Source organism: Nipponia nippon, unplaced genomic scaffold, assembly GCF_047370975.1.
Source record: "Nipponia nippon isolate SJK-2023a ecotype South Korea unplaced genomic scaffold, ASM4737097v1 scaffold_10, whole genome shotgun sequence".
Taxonomy (NCBI): domain Eukaryota; kingdom Metazoa; phylum Chordata; class Aves; order Pelecaniformes; family Threskiornithidae; genus Nipponia; species Nipponia nippon.
Window position 1 is genome coordinate 27,086,261 of NW_028262291.1, and position 21,412 is coordinate 27,107,672.

Below are 21,412 nucleotides of genomic sequence, written 5' to 3' on the forward strand. Positions count from 1 at the left end.
CCTAGAGGAGCAGTAACAACCTGGGAACTTGCTTACTGCTCTGTCATCACCTAGCATAAAGAGGGAGATAATTTTTATGAGCACTGACTTCTTTTACTGTACAGGGAATCCCCACCTGTAATCATAACATACTGTTGGTGAAAGACAGAATTAAGACCACTTCCTCCTGCCCCTCTCTGTTGGCACTGTAACCCTTTGGGTAAGAACCTGAATAAAGTCTCTCCTGAGACAAAGTTTTCTTTTCCTTTGCTGCAAATATAATAGAACTTCTTGTGGACTGCAGTTCGGCTCAGCACTGATACTGTGTGTGGGAGAAAAGAACTGTGGGGCTACAAGAGAACTAAGAGATTAGCCATAAGGAAAGAAAGCTTTAATGAAACAGCCCAACCTCCCCTTTACTGTAATTTATATAAAAAGTTCTTTATTGATAGTCAAGAAGTACAATGTTTAAGCCTTCATTAGATCATTAAAACGTAAGGTTTTTTTTTAAAGCAGCCAAGACAGAGATTTTGATAGTTCTTACTGACTCTCTGCAGTTGTCCCAGCGATCACATTCCTGTGAAATGTCTCCAGGACCTGGACTTGCTTGTGGCGAACAAGGATGTGGGGACGGATCTTGGCAATAGCCTCTATTGCTTCCTGAGGGCTCCAGTGATGCAGCTGAAAAGGCAGAAACCCTGCAAGTGAAAATCCATTCCATCCCTTCACCAGTTAATGGAGCCTTCCTGGAGGCTACAGGCAACATTAGAGTTGTTAGACAACTTGCTGGTTTGCCCCTTCTGTTGACTTCCTGTTCCTCTCAGAGGGGCCTGAATGTTAATGCAAGTTCATGAAATGAGTCCCTCAGTTAAAGAGGGATGGTTGCTGCCTGGGACCTCCATTTTCTGTCTCACTCATGCTTCCGTCATGTTGTGAATAGTTTCCTGTCCTAGTCCCACCAGACCAGAGCAAGAGTGCAGCTTGCTTTTTTTATTTTTTTTTATACTTTACTAGTATTCCCATCGTACTTCAGCACTTGGTGAGAAAAGTTTTCTCTTCAGCACTAAGGGAAAATTTTCCAGGGAGCACTTAATAACACCAACAGAAGAATCCACAGTTTAGTGCTGGCTTACCCAGTTGGGTCTGTAGAGGAACTCAGAAAACCAAAGTCACTTCTCTTGACCCTGAATTGTATTTATTGAAAAGCTTAGAAAGGCTGGCCATTTTAGTTAACCAAGGAGAAAATCTGAACAACAAAAATGGATGTTTATCTGCTCAGTGAACCTACCCTCATGAGTGACTTGTTATTCCCATCTCAATCGTTTCCTCCATAGAAAGAATTAAGAATGGCAGAACTTACTATATTAATGGCCCAGAAAACTGAGCAGCTTCCTGAAGTCTGACTGATCTGCCAGAACCAGCAACAGATACTATCAGACCATGTGTTTCAAAGCTTTGTTGCAACAACAGTTTCTCTTTCCCATAAGACCAGAACATCTTTGCCAGCGCCTGTGCTAATAACTGAGCTGGCAGAGGGAGACTGTACAGATGAATGAAAAGACTACTTGGAATGGCAGCTATATTGCAGCTTCACCACTGTCTCATGGCCAAGAAGCATTATCTATCTTGACAGTATACGTGCAGATGAACAAGGTGTGCAAAGATAAACCAGATTATCAAAGAAAGCTTAGAGCGCAGTTCAGCAAATGTTAAATTTCACTTGTTCATTTACCTTGCATTTGCCACGTTCTACAAAACAGCAACATAAGTTTGGGGCCTAGCTATCTACCTCTTTTCAGATGGGTCTCCAGTCCAAACTCTGTAAAATCATGGAATACTAACGCACCCGTACATGCTCAGGTTTCTTGAGCAAAAGCAAATTGTAAAGGTTGGCTGTACTCGCCCCAACTGTATGAAAATAAACCCCATTTAGTACAGAAGCCTTCTTACTTGAATTAAATATGCTGCCACCATAGTGGCACTGCGGGAGCGTCCTGCCTTGCAGTGCACGTAGACGCTGTGACCGCACGCTCGGTGTTTCAGTATGAATTCAACACCCTTGTGGAGGTCTTCCAAGGTGGGGACTCCAGTTAGATCCACAGTGCTGAGGCGCAGTTGCTCCACTCCCATTGTCTCCCATTCCTGAAATTGAGATAGCAGATTCGATCAGTTAACTTTTTGGGGTTTTTATCCAGAAAGAAAACCCACAAGCTGTTGAGACAGTTGGGAAATTCAGTGGGGGTTGTAAGCAGACTTTGAATGTCAATCCTTTAGATTAGATCTATGAAACCTTTAGTGCTGGCTATCAGAAAGGAGAAGGTAAAGGGAACTGGAAAGATGTGGTTCCGCTAAAGGAACGGAGGTGAGCTGGGATTCTTGCAGGTGCGTAGTGCTGTGCGTGGAATTAATGCTCCCCTTCCCTCTCGCCTCCTCCCCACCGCGGTAGCTGTAGCACTTGCATCCTCACGTTTTACTGCTTTGTCGGTAGTTTTAAAGGTCGGCTTCGGTAGGAAGAAGCCACGTCCTTGCTGTCAGAGGACTTGGCGGTCGCTGCCAGGATGACGGCAGGAGGCGGCTAAAGCCTTCACCTGCGCCGGGACAAGCCACAAGAGACCCTTCCTGGGGGGCACCGGCGAGCTCCCCGGGCCGCCGGCCTCACCTGGGCGGAGCAGCAGAGGAAGCGGGTCTCGTACTCCTCGTTGAGGGTGACCACGGCGCGCACGTTCTCCTCCGCCACCAGCTGCGGGCACAGGCACCGTCAGGCACCGTCAGGCACCGCCGGCCCGGCCCGGCCCAGCCCGCCCCGCCCCGCCTTACCCTGCGGCTGCGTCCCCGCAGCGGCAGCGCCCCCAGCAGCACGGCGCCGTCGATGCGGTGGAACCAGGGCCGGCGGGACCCAGGCAGCCGCGCCCGTGCCGCCGTGTAGAGCAGCGTCGGGTAGAAGAGCAGCCGCGCCGCCCCGGCGCCCAGCACCGCCGCCACCCCCATCGCGGGCAGCGCCGGGCCGGGCCGGGCCGCGCCGGCCGAGGGGCGGGGGAGCGCCGCGGACGAGCGCACTGAGCGTGAGGAGACGGGGGAGCCTGCGGCGGGCTCGTGGCGGGAGCGGGGGGCGCCGGGCGGGCCCGCCGCCTCCGGGGCGGCCGGAGCGGGGCGGTGCCAGGCGGGGCGCGGAGAGGCCGGGCTGCCGGCCGGGGAGGGCGGGCGGGTCGGCGCGTGGCCCCGGCCCCTCCACCTCGGGCCCGCCGTGGTCTGGCCCGGAAGCGCCGCCATCTTGCGGAGCCGGCCTGAGGCGGCGCAAGGAGCCGAGCGGGGCGCGGGTGGATCCCCGGGGGCAGGTGAGGGCGGCGGCCGCCAGGAGGAGCTCGGGCCGGGCTGGGCCGGGCAGGGACAGCGCCGAGCCGAGCCGAGCCGAGCCGAGTCCGCGGAGAGCGCGATCTGCCTCGCGCAGGTAACGGCTTTCCTCTCCCGTCTCACCCCCGTTCCCTGGGCTCCCGCCGTGAGGCCACTCGTGCCGGGCCGCGGCGGCAGCCTTGCGGCGGGCGCCTCGCTCCTGCCCGCCCGCCTCTGCCCCCCCGCTCCGCGGCGCGGAGGGGCTGGGGCCCGCGGGGCAGCCGCCGCCCTGTGCGCGCCACCCCGGGGGCGGTGGCCGCCCCGCCGGGACCCTCCTCCGGGGCCCGGAACCGGAGGCCGCCGGTTGTCGTATCTGATCTGAGCCCTGACAGCGCCTCGGGCGCCGCCGGGCCTCGGGGCGGCGGCGGGGGGCGCTGCAGGTGCGAGCGCAGCCCGAGGTGGCGTCGCCGTTGAAGGGGGGGGAGGGGGGCGGTGCGTCGGTCCCGGGGCGGCCCCTGGGGCGGGGGAGCGGCTGCCCCGGGCTACGGCCGCCGTCCGCCTGCCGGGCTGGAGGCTGAAGCGCCGCGGAGCGGCCCGGGGGCTCATCCCAGGACCCTGGGGTGCGGTTACATGTCGTCGGGGGCACGGTCTGTCTTTTGGACTGGTGAAACGTATGCTGGTATGCGAGGGGGTAGAGGCAAGCCGGGTACAGGAGAAGTACAAGCAGGGTGCGAGAATTTGCAGTCTCAAGTGTGAGAGGGCGTGACGGACACTACTGGAACGAGGTAGGAAGAGAAATACAAAAGCCAGGAGAGACTGAACATAAAATGAATGATAAATACATGAAGAAGCAATAAAGATTGATAACAGCATGAGACTTTTGTAGGACTATTTAGTTGAGAAGTTGAGAGCCGGCACTATGATAAAGTGTGGAACCTTCACTCCTTTAAATTCCTGAGGAATCACGGCCCAGGCGTTTTCACCTTTACGGCACAGGCATTCTCTTCTGCCAGAAGTTGTCAGGGAGCATTTTTCAGATGTTGCAGTTTTCTTGTGCTGTACTGCTTGACTGTGGTCATTGGGTGTATTTTACAGGGAGCTCACTTGATTTGGAAAAATATTTGGTGGGGATTTACATCTTGAAATATGCTTTGCTTCTGGTCTACAAGAGCTTAGACTTTCTGAGTATCTTGAATATTTTTTGTTGTTGTTGTGTTGTGTCTGTCTGTCTTTCCAGTTTTACTCTTTGAACTAGTGTTCACAATAATTGCTAAATTATCTCCTGGTGCCTTTAGCTGTCTTCTCTGTTGCTTTTCTATAGATTAGTTCATCAGATTTTACTGCGCTGACTTGGTATTGCATATCCATAATAGACCCATCACATTTTTTTTTCTTCCCCTCAGCTATGTTGTTCGGAGCTCTGCATAATGTGAGATACTGTACTTCCTAGAGTTGTGTATTGACCCGAGTCTTTAAGAGGCAGCTTTGTTGGAAGTACTACTGCTGTGGTAGATGTTTAAAAATACTACTTACGTCTTTACGCTGTGATAGGAAATGTTAAGGTGGGTGTAGCTTGCATCCTGCAACTTAATATGTTCATCAGCATTCCTGCTGATGAAGAGTTCCCTTGGCAGTAACACAATTCTTATATCTGATCAGGGACATGGGTGCAGATGTATATACCAGTAAAATCCCTACACAGGGATTTTAAAATACAATGATGTAAAGGATTATTTTTTTAAAAGATGCTTACTGTCCTCCTCCAGCCTGTGCTCACTTCCAAAATTATTGCTAAAATTTATTCTGGGAAGGTATATGCTGTTTTATGGGGTGGGTTCACCCTTTCTCAATGATCACTCTTGGATGGCTGTGTTTTTCCTTTCCCTGTCAAAGTTTGATGTTACATTAGAGAAAAATCAGTCCCAGATACTGCCTTTTTAGTTATGTGCTTGGCCTTATGTATCTGCTTCTTTTTTGTATATGAAACACAATTTCCTAAGCCTGCATCTATTATTGTGTTAACACACGAAAGAAAGCAGGAGCACAGCATCTGTAGAAAAGCAGACAATTGAAAAGTGACTGTTATAAAGTCATGAACACTAAAACATGAAGATTTATGTGTTAGGTAGTTTTGTTTTGAAAGTATGTGGCTTACAATAATGAGAATAACTTACCCATCTTTCACAATGGGAGATATGGTGAAGAACTCCACAGTAGTACTGTGTACTTACTGCTGTATCCACCTTTTTGCTAGTCCTTCAAAACTAGATGCACTTGTAAGATTATCATTACATGGCAGGGGAAAGGTGTCTTTTAAGTTTTATTTCTTCTGCTATGAGTAAGGATTCTGAAGACACACTGCCTGGCACTACTCCTCTAAAGGGAAAAGCAAAGAAGGTGACTATATCATAGATATGCAGTAACTGTATATCTCATCAATAATAAATCTGTAATTTGTAAGGTCCCTTGCAGGTAACCTTTGCATCAATTGAAGAATCATTAGATGAAACACAAATTATGGCACCCTGACATAAGACAAATATTTATAATGTTGTGTCACTTTTCTTTTGAGATTACTGCAAACAATATTATGCTGAACTAGTTGAATTTCATACATGTTTCTGTGGTTCTTAAATATTTAGACTCTCACAGAGTTAAGTAAAATACTACCTATAATCCAGTCTCTAACTGAACTTTGTAAGAAATTTTGTTATGAGCAGGTTGTTTGCCTTCTGAGTCTTCTGCCACAAATCTCTTCAGAGGGCCTGCTCTAATTTTTCCTTTAGTGCTTCTTTTTAGGCTAGGAGGGAAGTGATACCAATTCTCCTTGTTTTTGAGATTTCCTGGTTATTAGTCTCTCACTCTGGTATCTAAGAAGAACCCACTGTTCTGGCTATTGAAATACAGACTGTTGTTCAGCAGTATGTCCATAAGGCAGTCCAGTTTTCCAAGTCATAATGTGAGTTTTGCTACTGAAACAGCAGCAATAGTCCAACACACTCAGATTTATATTTCTGCATTCTTATTTATCAGTCTTGCCATGAATGTCTTAAATGTTTTATTGCAATCTAGGCATGTTCAGTATTGCTTCTTGTCCTTTACTTCACCATTCCCCAAGACTATGTGCAGAGTTATTCACTGCCTTGGTAACTGCCTTCAGGCAAGAAGGTATTATTTTTATCCATCGATCAGTTATTTGGCAGGGGAAAAAACAGTATAAATCAAAGCAGAATAAAATACTTCAGGGTTTATTAGAATGAGAGTTGTAAATTGAGAAAAGTTATCTAGGCCCTCTAATGGGTATTTCTCTTGAAGTATCACAACACAGTATCTTGAGTTGTGATCCTGTTACAAGATTTCTTGAGGCAAGAAAGATTAACTTCATTGGAAAAAAAGTAACCAGTAGTTTTATTGCCCTTCCTCCTGTCAGTAGAGATGCTTGTGTTGTATGAAAAAATGCAAGATACCACCTTTCCTGCTATTGCTGTCTACACCTATTTTAGATTGTCCTGCCAAGACACTTTGTGTTGGGGACGTAACAGTGAAAAGAGAGAGCTTTAGCATTCACATTTTCAAGAGGAGATTTCCCGGACGTCAACTGAACATCATCTTGTTTGCACCTGATAGGAGATTCAAGCACGTAAAGCTAAAAAATACGTCAGGTCAAAGCAGGAAATTTGGATAGAGATAGGGAGAAAACGTAAACTGCTTTAAAGCTCCTGTGCAAATCAGTCTGCAGACGCTTTGCTGTAGGGATGAATAGCTCACAAGTCTGAACTGTGATAGACGGAGCAGGCTTATTTGTTTGACAGCAATGTAGTAGGGCACAGTCATCATCCCAGGTAAAGGAAGTCTTCTTTCTGACCTCCTGAGTAGCATAAAACTTCCAGCCATCTTAGCCCTGTGCATTTGAAAAGAAAAGGCATTGTTGCTAACTGAATTCAGGATGAACAGTGAGCCACTAGATAGCTGAACAGAAATCTTCAGTAGTTTTCAACTCTTAGCAAAGAATTTCAGTTTAGGTGATACAGTTTGTGGCACAGGTGTATCTGTGTGAAAGCTTTATGCCAGAAGCAGAATCATCATCCATAAGCTGTCTTCTCTGTCCCATATACACATATTGCCCTTCTGTCTTCAGTATCCTCAGTATAGCATGATCTGGTTTTTTGTTTTGTTTTTAGAAAAGAGATGCTGTTTTACTGGCTGCTCTGTTAGAGGCAGAGGACTAGTGGCAAACTGACAAACTGCAAGTTTTGGTAATGGCTCTCTACTGATTTGGAGTAGATTTAAAACTGATTTAATGGCTTGGCTTGCAGTGGTCAAGTTCCAGGTAGACTAAGATTATACAAACTGTGCTTAAAATCGTATCGCTCTGGGATTTTCACATTGAACGTGGAATAACTGGCTTAGATATTGCTGAAATTCATGCAAGTGAGCAGGCACTTTGGGTTCTTTGTCCTTTCCAGCAGCACACCTCAGGAAGATCTTGAATGAGCACGTGGATAAGAGGATGAGTGTTTGTTGAATATCCAGTGTCATACTGATATGATATCTGGTAGGTTTTCCTTTGCAGACAATTTTTCGTTTTTTTTATGGTTGCATATTTGTGTTCTCTCAGAACTGAATTCTCTACCAGTTGTGATAAGAACTCAGGTGAAGTTCTATGATGTCTTACATTGTTTTTACTTGAAATTAGAGTTTTTCAGGACCTTGGCTTTTTTTTCACCTCCATCAAAATTGTTCTTTCTGGTAGCTTTCACTTCTATCTGCAGACTGTTTCATACTGCACCTTTCACAAAAATAACGTAGTTCTTATCCACTAGATTTCATTTTTTTACACATCAAAGTAAAACTATTGTTCTTCAAACATCTTATCATTTAAAATTCAGATTTTCACTGAATCCATGAATATTCTGTGCTATTTTTGCCTCAAACCATGCAGTTCAAAAGTTATTCCAACATATGCATCCTATCCACAAATCCTTCAGAATCTGTTGGAAAGGGAACATTCATGTCTGTTTTTTTCAAAGCAGAGGAGATGGTTATTTATGAAGTCTGTAACTCAAAGAAGTATTTAGCAGACAAAGTCCAAGTCCACATACAAAAATGATACCATTTTCTTTAATTTACTCTGTGTGGAGATATGCAGGATGGACACCAGGCATTTTAATATCTCTGCAAAATTTTACAAACTAGAGCTTTGATAAATGATTCTTCAGAAGGCAGTGAAATATTGGTCTTCCAGGAAGAGAGAATGTATTTTGAATGTCATGTCTCGCTATTGCATTTCCTGTAGGCATAACACAGTGTAAAAGTAGTTCTTCTCTCATTTATAGTCTTACATTCCGAAGCAGAGCACCATCTCAAAATCTTTTTGCCAACTCACCTGTGCCTCCTTGTTATTTCACTTCCAAAAATTCCTGTTTTCCATTTAAACTTCTACATTAAAAACCATACATCTTGATGACAGGTCAACTTAGCAAAGAATTGTATTTCTTCCAGGCTTTTTGTCTTGCCTGTCATTGTGTTATGAATGTACAGTGTCTAGCACAATTTATGAGCGAAACAGTGAAGATTCCTTGCGCAGTTGTAAGTGATATTAGAATTTACTGTAGAAAATTATCAATATGCAAACTCTTGGGGGGGGGGAAAGGGTTATATATTTACTTCTCTAAAGCACAGTTTTGACTGCTCAGAAATCTGTGATCATATGCTTGGTGACTTAGGAAAAGATAAGTGAGAATATTCTGATATTTATGGAGTAAAGCCACCCATATTACATTTTGGATTGCACATTCAGTGCCAGAATTTGATCACTGTCAAAGACTGGCTGTAGGTGTTACTGTCTATATTTCACAGTGTGGAAGCTGCTATGGCACTGAGTCTCTGCTGCAGAATGTGCTTTAGAATTTCTTTGGGTTTTAAACTTAGTCTTGAATTAAGTGAGAAATACTTTAATAGGCATTTCATGACTGCTTTCAGGGGAGCAGGACTAGGACACATATTCTTGATCCTTGTGAAGAAGATAATTCAGGGTATGCTTAGGCATACAGCTAATTTCTGAGTAAACCAGTGTCTTCCTGAATTTGCAGGAGCCTAAACCATTATCTCAGTCATGGGAAATTTGAAAAATATTGAGAATGTTGGTTTAAATACTAGCACTTTTATATCTACTTGCAAGTCACATTAACAGAACTACCTGACTAGTGTACTTCTAGTTCTGAATTGGTTACTACATGCCTGGTACAGCTGAAAGTTGCAACTTCCACTTACTTGTGTGAGAGAACTTTTCTGGTAACTTCTGTAAGGTGGTTACGTATCGCCACATAAATGTGGGATATACTAAGTATAAGAAACAGGCAGCAGCGTAGGATAATAAATCTATCTTATGAAAAATTATGCTTTTGTATATAAAAGAAACTGGTTTCGAGTTTGCAGACTGTCATACATGTGTACTAAAAAATTCAGGCACTATGCCACTTTTTTTTTTTTTTCTTCTAATACCTAGGGATTCAGATTTTCAGTTACAATAATTTTACTCTCTTTCCGTGCAAGAACATGACAAAGGGGGGGGGGGGGGGGGGAGGAGGGGATGCTGCGTAGGGGTGGATTTCTTCTGTGTTTAAGAAGAATGCATAGAAAAAAGTTCAGTTTGTGTTTAAACGCTGGCATTAAAAGACTACTGGGAAAGCAGATGTGATATGGCAGGTCACCATAGTAGTTTGTGTCAACCAATGGGAAAGGTCATGCTTACTGGTTTAGGGAAATACTTAAAAAGGGAGAAGGGTTTAAACAGATTGCTATAATTAAATTTGGGGAGAGGGGAAGGTCAAACCAAGAGCTTAGTGTGTGGATGTGTGCATCCAAAAGCAACAAGGAAGACCTGGCCAGTTCAGTAGTTCTTGAAATGCTGGTGGATGTGGGCATTCCCTGGAAGGGAGATTCTCATGTCTGAGTTGCTGCCCAGATTCTGTTGGATGAAGAGTGCTGGACATTTCTGCATTATTAAGGTGGGCTCAAGTAAAATGGACTTGGAACTCATTTCAAAACAGTAACTCCTCCTTTAAGTCTGTACACTTCAATTTTTTTCTTCCCCTGCCCAGTGTGACAGTGAATGGGGGGGGGGGGGGGGTGCGTGTGTGTAAAGGAACTTGTCTTAGCAATGGTCTCTTTCAGAGACCATGTATGGGTAAAGCAGTTCGGCTGGTTCAGCTCCCTGCTCCTCCCTCTCGGAGAGCTGAGCAGAACCTCTTCTGCTGCAACGGTTGTTCCACTTTCTGCTTGCTATATTTGTACAGCAGCAGCACACTAGCTAACTAGGTGGTGTGGCCGGCCTTGTGTGCATTCGGCATTTGCTGAACAGAATTGAGAGCCAGGGCTTACAGTCTCTGTCGTTACGTCCGTCTGTCTGTCTGTCTCTGGGGAGGACTGACGTTCCAAGTGAAAGGTGATCTGTTTGTGGATGTTTTCTTTTTTTGTAAAATGCAGTTCATCCTAGTTGGGAGTGTAGGGACTGGGAGTGGAGGAGGGAAGACAGTTGTCTCGCAGGGAGAGTATGCAGTGGGTGGCAGTGGCATCAGAAAGATACAGCTTTAACCTCCAAAAAGCTGCTGTCTTCTGGGATGAGGGTTTTAATGTCCCTGCCTGCTTTGGGGCGTGATTAGCCAGCCTTTATCTTGCTATGAAAGGTCTGTTGTCACTGTCTGCCATGAAGGTTAATGAAAACTAGATCCTGTCCTGGAAGAACCTAGTGCTGTCTTTGCTTATTATGGGCAAGGGGGATTAATGAGGAGCTAGACCCTGGCCAGCCTAGTTTGGAGTAGGGAGTTGGTGCTGAGGGATGGGGCTGTAGGAAATACCTTGTTAGGAAGAGCTGGAAACTTGTAACTAGGATTTCCTTGGCTCTGCATTTGCATAAGGCTGTGCATTTGCATAAACTTTGTATTAAAGCCCTGCGCACGCTGTGATGACTATTCACAATTGCTTAGGTAGTATGTCAGGTGAACAAATAGCGCAGGAAGTCTGTTAGCTGCTGACGCCATAGTAAACTGTTGATACTTTGAGGTAGCAGAAAGGTGCTCAAAATAGTGGCAGCAACTGGATCCACCATTAACATTTGCAGTAAATTTTTTGAGAGGGAGAAAGAGGGAAATAGGTTATAGGGTACTTTCTGTCTTCTAGGGGATGCTGTCCGCTTACAAATTCTGCTGCCTTTTGAGTATCTATGCAAATAGGCATCAGGCCTTTTGTTTCTGGAATTTGAGCAAGGAAAACATTGTTTCACTTGTGAAGCAGAAGACCGTGTCTTGCTAAAATAAGTCTTGAGGATCATGTTCCGTAAACTCAGTCTGAATCATTTTTTTTATTTCCTACCACTGCAGTGTCTTCAGTGCATTTCCTTTTGAGAAAGGCATGTGTATCTCGCATTTGGAAGAAGCAAATTTTTGAGGCAAACTGGGGGATCTCAGCTGCCCAGCAATGTCTGAAGCACACTGTGTCTGCAGGCAGGGAACTGTGATTGATGTGTGACAGAGGGTCATCTCATTCTTGAACTGTTTGAACTCAAGCAACTTTGTTGTGTGGCTGTTTTCTGATCATTCTTTGTGTAACGGGGACACGCTGTGGTAGTTGTTCCATCTTCATCTGGAAAACCTGTGGAATTCATTGTGACTATGCAGCTTCTGGGATGTTAAACTTGTTGTCTTAAGTGCCCTGATGTTTCCCAATTCTTGCATCCTCCTAAAGCCCTCTGCCTTTCTTTCTTCCCGCTTTTCCACTTCCTGACCCCGCAGTTGACATCTTTTTATTTCATTGCTAGAGCAAAGTGGCAAAAACATAATCTGAACTGTTTCTGAGTTTACAATACCAATTAAAAACAAATCTTGGTACTGTTTGATGCCAGTGATTGGGGTTGTACAATTCCTCTACTTTAAAGTGTTTTCTGGTAGCATACTTAATTTTTACTTGTAGTCTTGTAGCAGGAATGTGATTAGCAGTTTCAAAGGCCTCTTGGAAGTACACTGTTGCATATTTAAAAAATGTTGCTTGTCCGTTCTGTGAAAGATGTCATGATAAATGAGTAGAACACTGAAGAAATGTATGTTCACCAAGTGCATCGAGTAGATGAAAGATAAAGCCAGGCTGTAGAATGGCATTAGGGGATTTAAATCTTCCATTTTGTAAGAATCTTCTTAAAGGCAATGTGTAAGAAAGTGGCATTGTGCAGAGCTAAGCTAAGCTGTCGGTTGTGTTTCTTGGAAGGCAGATGCTTTGAGCTACATATGCAGTAAATTTGTCTTGCACCTATTGCCCACTAGTGCAAAAACAGTGACTTAGTGCTCTGCCTATTTCCAGGAGTTCAAGTGATTCATGTAGCAACATATAATGCTTTAGATGTATAAGGTCAGGAAATCATGTTTGCCATATATACTTTGAGTTTAAGGGAGAATACCCAGTAATCCATTCTGGATTGACTGCATTATTATCCTGTTTGCCGAAAAGGTTTCGTCAAGGTTGGAGACAAGTCAGAAATGAACTTCTGTCTGACATCCTTTGAAGGTCCTGAAATTCCACAGGAAGGGATAATTTTTTATTTTCTTCTTACCTTATTGCTTCTATTCTTTACGCAAAGAATTATTATTTTTTTAACGTCATAATTGTGCACTTGAATAATAAAGTTACATTAAGGGTGGACATCTGGGAAGATTATGGAAATTTGGAATCAAATCCAGTGTTCGCTTGAAGTTAGTTGAATTTATAACTGGTGTTGAAAAGCAATTACGGGTATTAAACTCCAGGAAGAATAAGTGAAAAGTGAAAGTTGAAAAGGATTTACTTGTGATTTTAAAAAGCTGAATCATATAGTTTAATCAAGGATAGGGAGTGACATGTCTTTAAATGTTGGAAGCAGTCCACTGACAAAGAATTGGGACATAAAGGTGATTATATGGAAGAACATGCACATGCTTCTTACAAGTAGAATGTTTTCTTAACAGAAGTAGTGGAAGCCTTATTTATCACTTGGGGCCTTTAAAAAGGATTAATCAGTAGAGAATTAATTATGTGAAATTCGGCTCCTAAATCTGATGATGTGGTTCCATGAGTAATTGGAATGAGCATATGCCAGTATTTCTCTGAGAGAGGCTTTTTCCATCTTTCATGCGTTTCCCTTTTCCTTTGTGCTGCCAAGAGCATCTGTGTGGTTGTGCAGTGAATTGAATCAGGGGACACATCTGGGTTAAAACTATTATTTTCCTGTTGTTGTTGGTAGGCTAGATCACACCTGGATCATTTCCTTTCTCAAGCTTGTTATACAGAGGTGGGGGTGGATAGCTAGTGAGGAGAGAGTTGTGCTCTATTCTTTTGGCAAGAGCATTGGCTGGAACTGGATCTACAGCAGGAATATCTTGATCTATTCCTTTGTATTTTTGCCCCATTTCTATCTAATCCTTATGGAGAGCTTGTATCCGGTCTTACCTGGTAATATAACCCCAAAAAAATGAAGTAAGAATTGTTTGCATATGTTACCTGCTGTGGCACATTTCGTTTGGTTCTAGACAGGGAGGTACTAAATGTTGTCATAACGTATTTCTTTATGAATGCAGTATGTGATACTTGCTGTGTTTGATGCTGCTGTACAGAGAAGTCTGCTGTTCGTTTGGGAAGAAATCGATGAACTTTCCTGATGCGAGGACAGAGAGAAGATAATGTGCCACGTAGACTGTTACATGTGAGGTTTTGATTCAAGAAGTATAAGGTACCTCCAGGATCTAGATAGGAGGTATAGAAACACTGAGAATCCAGCAAGATATGTAAGAGGATTTTATGTCTATTTTGAGTCCTCATGCAGCCAAAACTGTATTTATAGCACTTGTTTTTGTCATAAAGTTTCTGGAATCTCCTCCTGCTAGCAGTGGAAACCAGCTGATGTCATACTGTGCCTTCCAGGAAAAGTGAATGGAAAGAATTGATGGAAAAGTGTGTAAGTGAAGAATGTCTGAAAATACCTGCATAAAACTACAAGCAAGTGCTGTGTCTCTCTAGTTCTTGGCAAAGTGCGTTGACACTCTCGATCCTTCCCACGCCTTCCTCCCCCCACTCAGCTAAAGTCTAAGATCGGGTGACGGATCCAGCCTTGTACAGCAGGGAGGGTTTCTGGGGCCTTGGGAAGAGAGACAAGCAAACGAAGCTGCCCTGGCACATGAGTCAGCGAGCATTAATCACCCTAGGCGAGCAGCCTGGAGGGGGTGTTTCAGGGTCACAAAATGGGCCACGAGGGTAGTTTGTGGAGTAAAAGGCTGCTGATATCAGTAGGAAAGACATTCTATTAGTCATCTTTAGATGTTTGTAACTAAGAATGAAAGTTAGGCTTCTTCAGACAGAGAAAAGTTGATCTTAAGTGTGACATTACATTTGTGAATGGTAGTCAGACAAAAATAATGCTTCAAGGTGCTGCATGTGTTTATGCATTGATGTGTTTTCAGTAGGTATTAGGTTGTAAGTTAATGCAGAAATGTTTTCTATATTATTTACAGTGGTTTGTATGCTTCAGATACTGTATAAAGATATTGAAGAGGGGGTAAATATTGCAAAAAAGAAACCAAACTATGTATAATGATGCTGCAAATTGTGACAAATGAGAAACCTTCGGAGAGCTTGAGTAGAAGCTTAGGAAGAACTGCTTTGCAGTGAAATGGTTAGATTTTATTTCATTTGGGTTTTTGAACAAAAGTCAGGACATTCCTAAGTTAATGTTCCCACAGCAACGCCAGTGTTTGCCTCTGATGAAGAAAAAGAAATAGTACGAAATATTTTTTAAAGCTTCAGCTCTGCACACCCAGTATTAAATCCAGTGAAGTGTTAATGAAAATTATTTGCAGTTGAAAGTGATTGGAATCAATATTCTTTCCTGAAAATAGAGCATTGACTCCAGTTCTTTGCAGATGTAAATGAGTGTAATTTGAGACTTGTATCCATTTACTTCTGCAAAGGATTCGACCGTGTGCCTATTACAAAAAAAATAAAGTGACATATATTTTTACTCTTTGGTTTGTAGGCGTGGCAATGGCAGATTCTGCATGGTAGAGTTCATGGCAAGTATTTGTCTAATGTAGGCCAAGCAGGAGACACACACAAGCTTAAGGTAAATCAGTCTTTCTTGGTTGTGCTTCTTTGAAATAAAATATAAATGTTTATGCTTAAACATTTTGCAAATGCAGAATTTCAGGTCTACTCAGAATTTTGTATCCAGTTCGATTCTGATCTTTCAAACTTGGGACGCCTCAAAATTATTTTCCCTCTGAAGCTGGCAGTAGATGCTGAAAATGGTCGTAGGTAGTGTCCTCTTTTAGTATTTTAGGTGTAATAGTACAGAATAGCGATTGCATTTGAGGATCTTTGTGGGGACACCTGCAATACCTCTCCTCTGTTTGGGTTTGAATCTGTTCTCTTTTGTGCAATCAAAAGAAAGAAGCGTGTTAAGTACCTTGGTACCATTATAAAAGACTTATTTTAACACAGAGCTATGCAAACTGTGTCTGTCTAAACACTGCCAGGGATGATTTTCCCATTGAGATTTTTTTTAATCTCACCTTTAGTGATAGGTAAGTGAAAGTGTTAGTATTTGAATCCTGTGACTGAGACAGATGAGGTTGTTAAAGTTCAGCTAGTGTTGTTGCTTCTGGAAGTAGGCTTAGTGGTTAAACTGAGAATACTGTTTTTGTTCGCTACACCTCAATCTTTTACCCAAAAGAAGACTTAAAACTCTGGCTACATTTGATAGGTCTTCCTGTGGCATGTACAGTATCTGTAAAGCAGAACATGAATGTGTGTTTTCTGAATATTTTGGATCCTCATTCAGAAAGTAAATAAAATATGTTGGTGTGTACCTTTTGGTATCTGCAACTCTTGAGACATTTTGAGAGTCCCTTAATGCCATAATCTGGAAGGATATAGCAAGCTTAAATCTTTTGTTGGTAAGATTCTTAGTTTTTATTAAGACAAATGTTTTGTGGAAACTTTTTTTTTTATTAAGTTGTTCACTAGGTTTTCAGCTGAGATGCAGCTGTAACAATGTCATGATACTCTCTGACTCCTATTGAATACAGTCATTAGTTCTCAAAATACCTTTTCACAAAGAAAACAAATAAGATGATAATACTGTACAAATGGAAACTCTTAGGACCATAAAGTGACTTGTGCAATGCTATTCAGTCCCATAGCAATAGAACTCATGGCTTTTAAGCCCCAGTCTCATGTTTTCAACAGCAGACCACAGGATTGTTGTGCATTCTCAAAGCGTGTCTCTTGACGCTTTCATTAGGGGTTGTAGGACTAATGATCAATCTTGGGAATGTTTAAGCTGTAATTGCTGACTGGGCATGGAACAGATATTGCAGATACGGTCTGCATCCCAAATCTTAAGTATTTGATGATGTTCTGGTTACAGTAACTTGAAGCGTGGCATTTAAAATGTTTTCCTCTCTCTTTTTTTCTCCTAATCTGCCATGGTCCCAAAATGTGCACCTCTTCTGTTCTTCATTCTGTTCTTCCTATTGTATCTTAAGTTGAACCAACTTACATTCTCATAGTTGAACCTACTGTCGTGAGTAATTCAACTGGTCCGCTTACTAACTGTACAGATTGTCTGCTAACCTGTATGCACATTAGTACTTGGGCTGGCAACACTGAGGAGAACAGTATTTGACAGCTCTGTCTGGAAAAGTAAATGAGCAGGCGCAGTGACTAGGAGCTGTTGCTTTGCATTGAGCAAGTAGCTTCTGGTGCTGAGGCGTTTGGGTGGTGTAAAGATTGCAACAGAAGATGGGCATTTCTCACATAAGAAAGTATGTCTGCTTCCTTGGTAAGGCTTTGGCACTACAGGAGTTTCTTGTTGCTATCTCTGTTGTCTTGCTGTCTCATAAGTAATGTTTACTAGAAAGTTACATGCTTTCTGTGGGTTGTGGCCTAAGCTGTACAGTAATTGAAACTTCATCTGATTTGTATAGACTTCTCTATTTGTAATCTGACTTACCTAGTGCACTTGCTCCTTCAGTCTGGGATGCATCGTTATCTCCCTCCTGCACTTCCTCCAGAAATAGTTATTTTTATATTGCCAAGTTTTTATATTGACCATACTTAAAAGTATGTAAATCTTCAGGGAGTCCAGACTGAATGTTGATTTATGTGAGAGACTGTTGACGCCAGAATATATCTGAGGTTGAGCTATTTGGTCGGTTTTATCTGTTAGCCTCTCTAATTGTCAATGGTAGTCCTGACGTCCCACAAACATTAATTCCTGGAAAGTGTAATGAGAAATCAGAACTAACTGGTCTAGACAAGTGCTGACTGTGACAGTAATTTCATTGATCAGAATCCATTAAACGATCTGGTATTCTTTTGCGGATGGTCCTGGGTGCTGGTGAGACTGAAATTTTGCCACTAAGTGTCAACGCAGTATCACTAGATTTATTGGGCTCGTATCCATTGTCTAGTACTTAGTGGCTAGAGCCGCTTGTTTTCATTACCAGCTGCAGTTCTATTTATATTATATTGCATGCCAGAAGTTACAACTGTTTGTTCATCAGCAAGAGTGTATTTTGTCACTCTTAGATCTGGCAGGGCTAAGTGTTAAATCTAAGTGTTAAACCTTCAGTTTTTTACATGGAATTGTCAGGTGGTGTCATAGTTCCTCCCAGCTTTGTACAGAAGAAGTTGGAAGTGACATCTATACTCGTATGCAGCACTTCAGTCGGGGGGGGGGGGGGGGGGGCAACTTCAGCAAAAATGTTCCTTGCAAAAGCTGTGATGAGATGTGCCAGTTTACACCTGTTAATTGTTTTGCTGTCCCCAGTAAGAACCTCCACTCATGCAACTATGAAACCAGTTCACTGTGAGCGTCTAATGCTGGGCTGGGGTGAATCTGCAGTTTGCACAAGAGCTTACTGCCATGTCAGTTAAGTACAGAAATTACTATGCTACATGCATTGCTAGCAGCATGCCAGCGGTATATACCTTGCTCTGAGGTATCCAAGTCCTCATTTCTTCAAAGAAGAAATAGAGTTGTCAGATTCTTTGGCCTTTGGGCTAAGTCTGTCTGATGTATAAACTTGGATAATGTATTCCGTGTATTTATGTTCTGCACACATTTAAATGAACCATACTAAAACAATTTTGTTTTAAAGAACATTTATGATTTAAGAGCATTCTCCCAGGTTTTCTACAGGTGGTTGTCAGATTAACTGCTTGCTTTTTAAAGTTTTTATTGTCTTGGATTTTGCCTTTGATTCAGTGAGGTGTATATTTTTTCCCAAAGGTATCCAAGAGTTATGGGTTCCTCTGGCTACCTTAGCTGTACTTTTGATTCCTTTGAAGTTTTAAAATTAATTCTCTAGTGTGCTACATGTGCGAAGGGAAGATTTTCTTTTTAACATTAAAAAGTTGTTTACCAGTGTATTCTTAAGCATTTACAAGATCAATGGGCTGTGTGTTTCAGGTTTTTTTCTGAAAGCTGATTATCATAGAAATATAACAGCATTTATGACAACTTCCATAGGGCTTAAATATCTGGCAAAGATTGGGTTTAAGAGGAAGAAAACAAAAATTCTGTGTTACATGATGTTTTGAAGCCAGGTCTGTTAGCAGGAAACTGAGACCATTTTTTGGCCATAAGCAAATATTCTTTAATTAAATGTCAAAAAAAGCAAAGGAATGTGGGTGAGGTGGAAGGAGGTGCCCTCAGGTAATATATTTGCCTGAATCTCTAGTAGGAGCTTCATAATCCGCAATGTTATTGTGAAACAGAACAAAAAGCAGTATGTAAAGTGGTCCCTGACCAATAGTCAGTTTTCAGTAATACTCTAAAAAAGATAAATTCATAATTTTGAAAATACACATTTCAGATAACTGAGCTATGTTTCTCAGGATTCATGGATTGATTTTTACTGTTCTTAACTAGTATTGTAAGAAAATTATTTTTGTTGTTGTGTTTGGAATTCTGTATTCCTTTAGAGGGTCAGTCTCTTCTCCCAAGTAACAAGCGATAGGACGAGAGGAAACAGCCTCAAGCTGCGCCAGGGGAGGTTTAGGTTAGACATTAGGAAAAACTTCACCGAAAGGGTAGTCAGGCATTGGAACAGGCTGCCCAGGGAAGGGGTTGAGTCTCCATCCCTGGAGGTATTTAAAAGACGTGTAGACATGGTGCTCGAGGACATGGTATAGTGGTGGACTTGGCAGTGATAGGTTAACGGTTGGACTCGATGATCTTAAGGGTCTTTTCCAACCTTAACGATCCTATGATTCTAGGGTATAATACTTTATTAAATCAATTGAACAAATTAGAAAGAAATTAGAACAGTTGAAAATTACTAAAAAATACGGATAAAAAATTCTCAAGAGATCTTCCTCTGGAAAAGAGAGCATGAGTACATGTGATAAATACGCAAGTATATTACAAGACAAGTTAGAAGAGGATATGGATCACTTATCCACACTTCTCAAAGAATATAGAACAAAGGTCGTGAAGAGGCCTGCAAAGCAGTGAAAATGTGGGAACTCAAATAGCCTTGTATCACTCTTCTTGCAGATGGATGCAGTTTTTGGTTTGGTACCTATAGATAAATAAATGGATTTGGATTTTCTGTAGAATACTGCTAGGCAACCATGAGTGTAGCACTGCAAAATAACCTCGGAGGAAGTAGAGAAGAAATTATCTTAAAAAACCCAACCCCCCCCCCCCAAAAAAAAAAAAAATCCAAACTTTGTATTTAAATATATGCTAGCTTGTGTTGTGGGTCAATTACTGAAGCTGCAAAACAAGAGTCCTGAATCAGAGAGTAGCGTCCCATACTTATGAGGTGCTAGTACAGAAAGTCTGCATGGTTCCTGGTTGATGATTTGCTTAATATGTAGAAATAACATTTTTTCCTTGTGTTGTTAGTTCTGTGTGTTCCCTAATTCAGGGCTTTTTCATACATTTCCATCTATGCTGTCTTACATTAGAGTTGACATCTGCAGGATCATTGTCATCTGTTAGTGCTGCTGCTGTCAAAATAATGTAATATAGGAGTTTGGGATTGTGGATACTACTGTTGGTAACTCTGCTTCTGTCACGAGAGCCGAAAAGCCAAACAGGTAGGATAAGTCCACTGGAGGTTATTAGGAAGTTACAAGACTTCTGTTTTCAGCCATGTTGTGTTTGCAGTTCTTTCTTTTGCACCCTTTCATTTACTCTCTGTATTTTTGAAATGTGCAACTTCGAGTCTAATGAGGGTTGTTACCACCTCGTGATGACTTCTATTATTAGAAATATGCTTTACTTTCACAGTCCTCAGTGTTTTGTCTGAGTTCATGGATGAGTTCAGGATGGAGTTCATGTAACGATTGTTATTATCTAATTTTAACTCTGGAGTACTCAATGTCTGTTTTTGTCCTTATCTTTTAGAGTGAAGACTGGAACGGCTAGAAGGAGGTGCGTAGCTGCAGGTATGAACCAACTACAGTTTGTATTCCCTCAGTTGCATATTGGAGCTTCCTTTCAATGGTTTAGAGAGAAGTTGTTTTTATTTTCAATTATGAAGGCGGTCATTTTCCACTGCAGTGAGCAGTGTTCCCTGAACCTTAAACTCTTTGCAGTTTCCTGCCTTTGTACTGCTAAAGGGGGTTGGGAGTGTTAACAACTTAGGACTGCAAGTACCAAGTCAATAGGCTTCTTTACCTCCATCTGTAATTTAGTAATTTTAGAAACATAACTAACTACAAAGTAGAAATGCATATCTTCATAGTAATTTCTTGACCAGAACAAATCTCAAGTATTCTCTGTAGTACATGAAACCCTGAAGGTGAGTATTAGTGGAACAACTCCCTATGGGCTGAGACAAATTTGATTATGTGCAGCAGAATAGGAATATAGTCCAGTGTGAAAATGCTTGGAGCCAAATGTGAGGATCTTCTGGTGCAATTTTCTTAATGCCTGAAGTCCAGTAAGGGTGTAGTTTCATAAGACAGCTGAGACAATTCCCCCTTCCTCTCCTATTCAGTTTCCAGCTGAGTAGTCCTGTGTCCTTTGGTTATGCTTGTTTCTTGTGATAGTTTGACTGCGTGGTAG

The 21,412-nt window shown here is 42.4% G+C and overlaps 2 protein-coding genes across 8 annotated transcripts in view; one reads left to right on the plus strand and one right to left on the minus strand.

Annotated features, from left to right (window-relative positions):
- Positions 1-394: 394 nt before the first annotated feature.
- PTPMT1 (protein tyrosine phosphatase mitochondrial 1) lies at positions 395-2,967 on the minus strand. The gene is made up of 4 exons (XM_009473900.2): positions 2,797-2,967; positions 2,639-2,719; positions 1,930-2,121; positions 395-660 (listed from the first exon to the last, which is right to left on the minus strand). Exons 1-4 carry the CDS (start codon positions 2,965-2,967, stop codon positions 520-522), a joined length of 585 nt encoding a protein of 194 aa, XP_009472175.2. The 3' UTR covers positions 395-519.
- The window catches only part of CELF1 (CUGBP Elav-like family member 1), a 72,437-nt gene continuing 53,952 nt past the window's right edge, over positions 2,928-21,412 (plus strand). The window contains exons 1-3 of one of the 7 annotated variants that reach the window (XM_087746059.1): positions 3,291-3,427; positions 15,365-15,451; positions 20,750-20,790. The gene's annotated coding sequence lies outside the window, so the exon portion shown is untranslated. Of the gene's footprint in view, positions 3,042-3,098; positions 3,428-3,909; positions 4,095-15,364; positions 15,452-20,749; positions 20,791-21,412 lie in introns of those variants that run through there. The other 6 variants (XM_087746061.1, XM_087746064.1, XM_087746062.1 and 3 more) reach the window with 6 other exon arrangements.

What these genes read in the sequence shown, in the direction of transcription:
- PTPMT1 (XM_009473900.2), bottom strand. Translation starts at nt 2,967, where the DNA reads ATGGGGGTGGCGGCGGTGCTGGGCGCCGGGGCGGCGCGGCTGCTCTTC. An exon ending in TGCGGGGACGCAGCCGCAGG is followed by an intron (nt 2,720 to 2,796) that starts GTAAGGCGGGGC and finishes CTGTGCCCGCAG; the next exon opens with CTGGTGGCGGAGGAGAACGT. An exon ending in TCCTCTGCTGCTCCGCCCAG is followed by an intron (nt 2,122 to 2,638) that starts GTGAGGCCGGCG and finishes TCTCAATTTCAG; the next exon opens with GAATGGGAGACAATGGGAGT.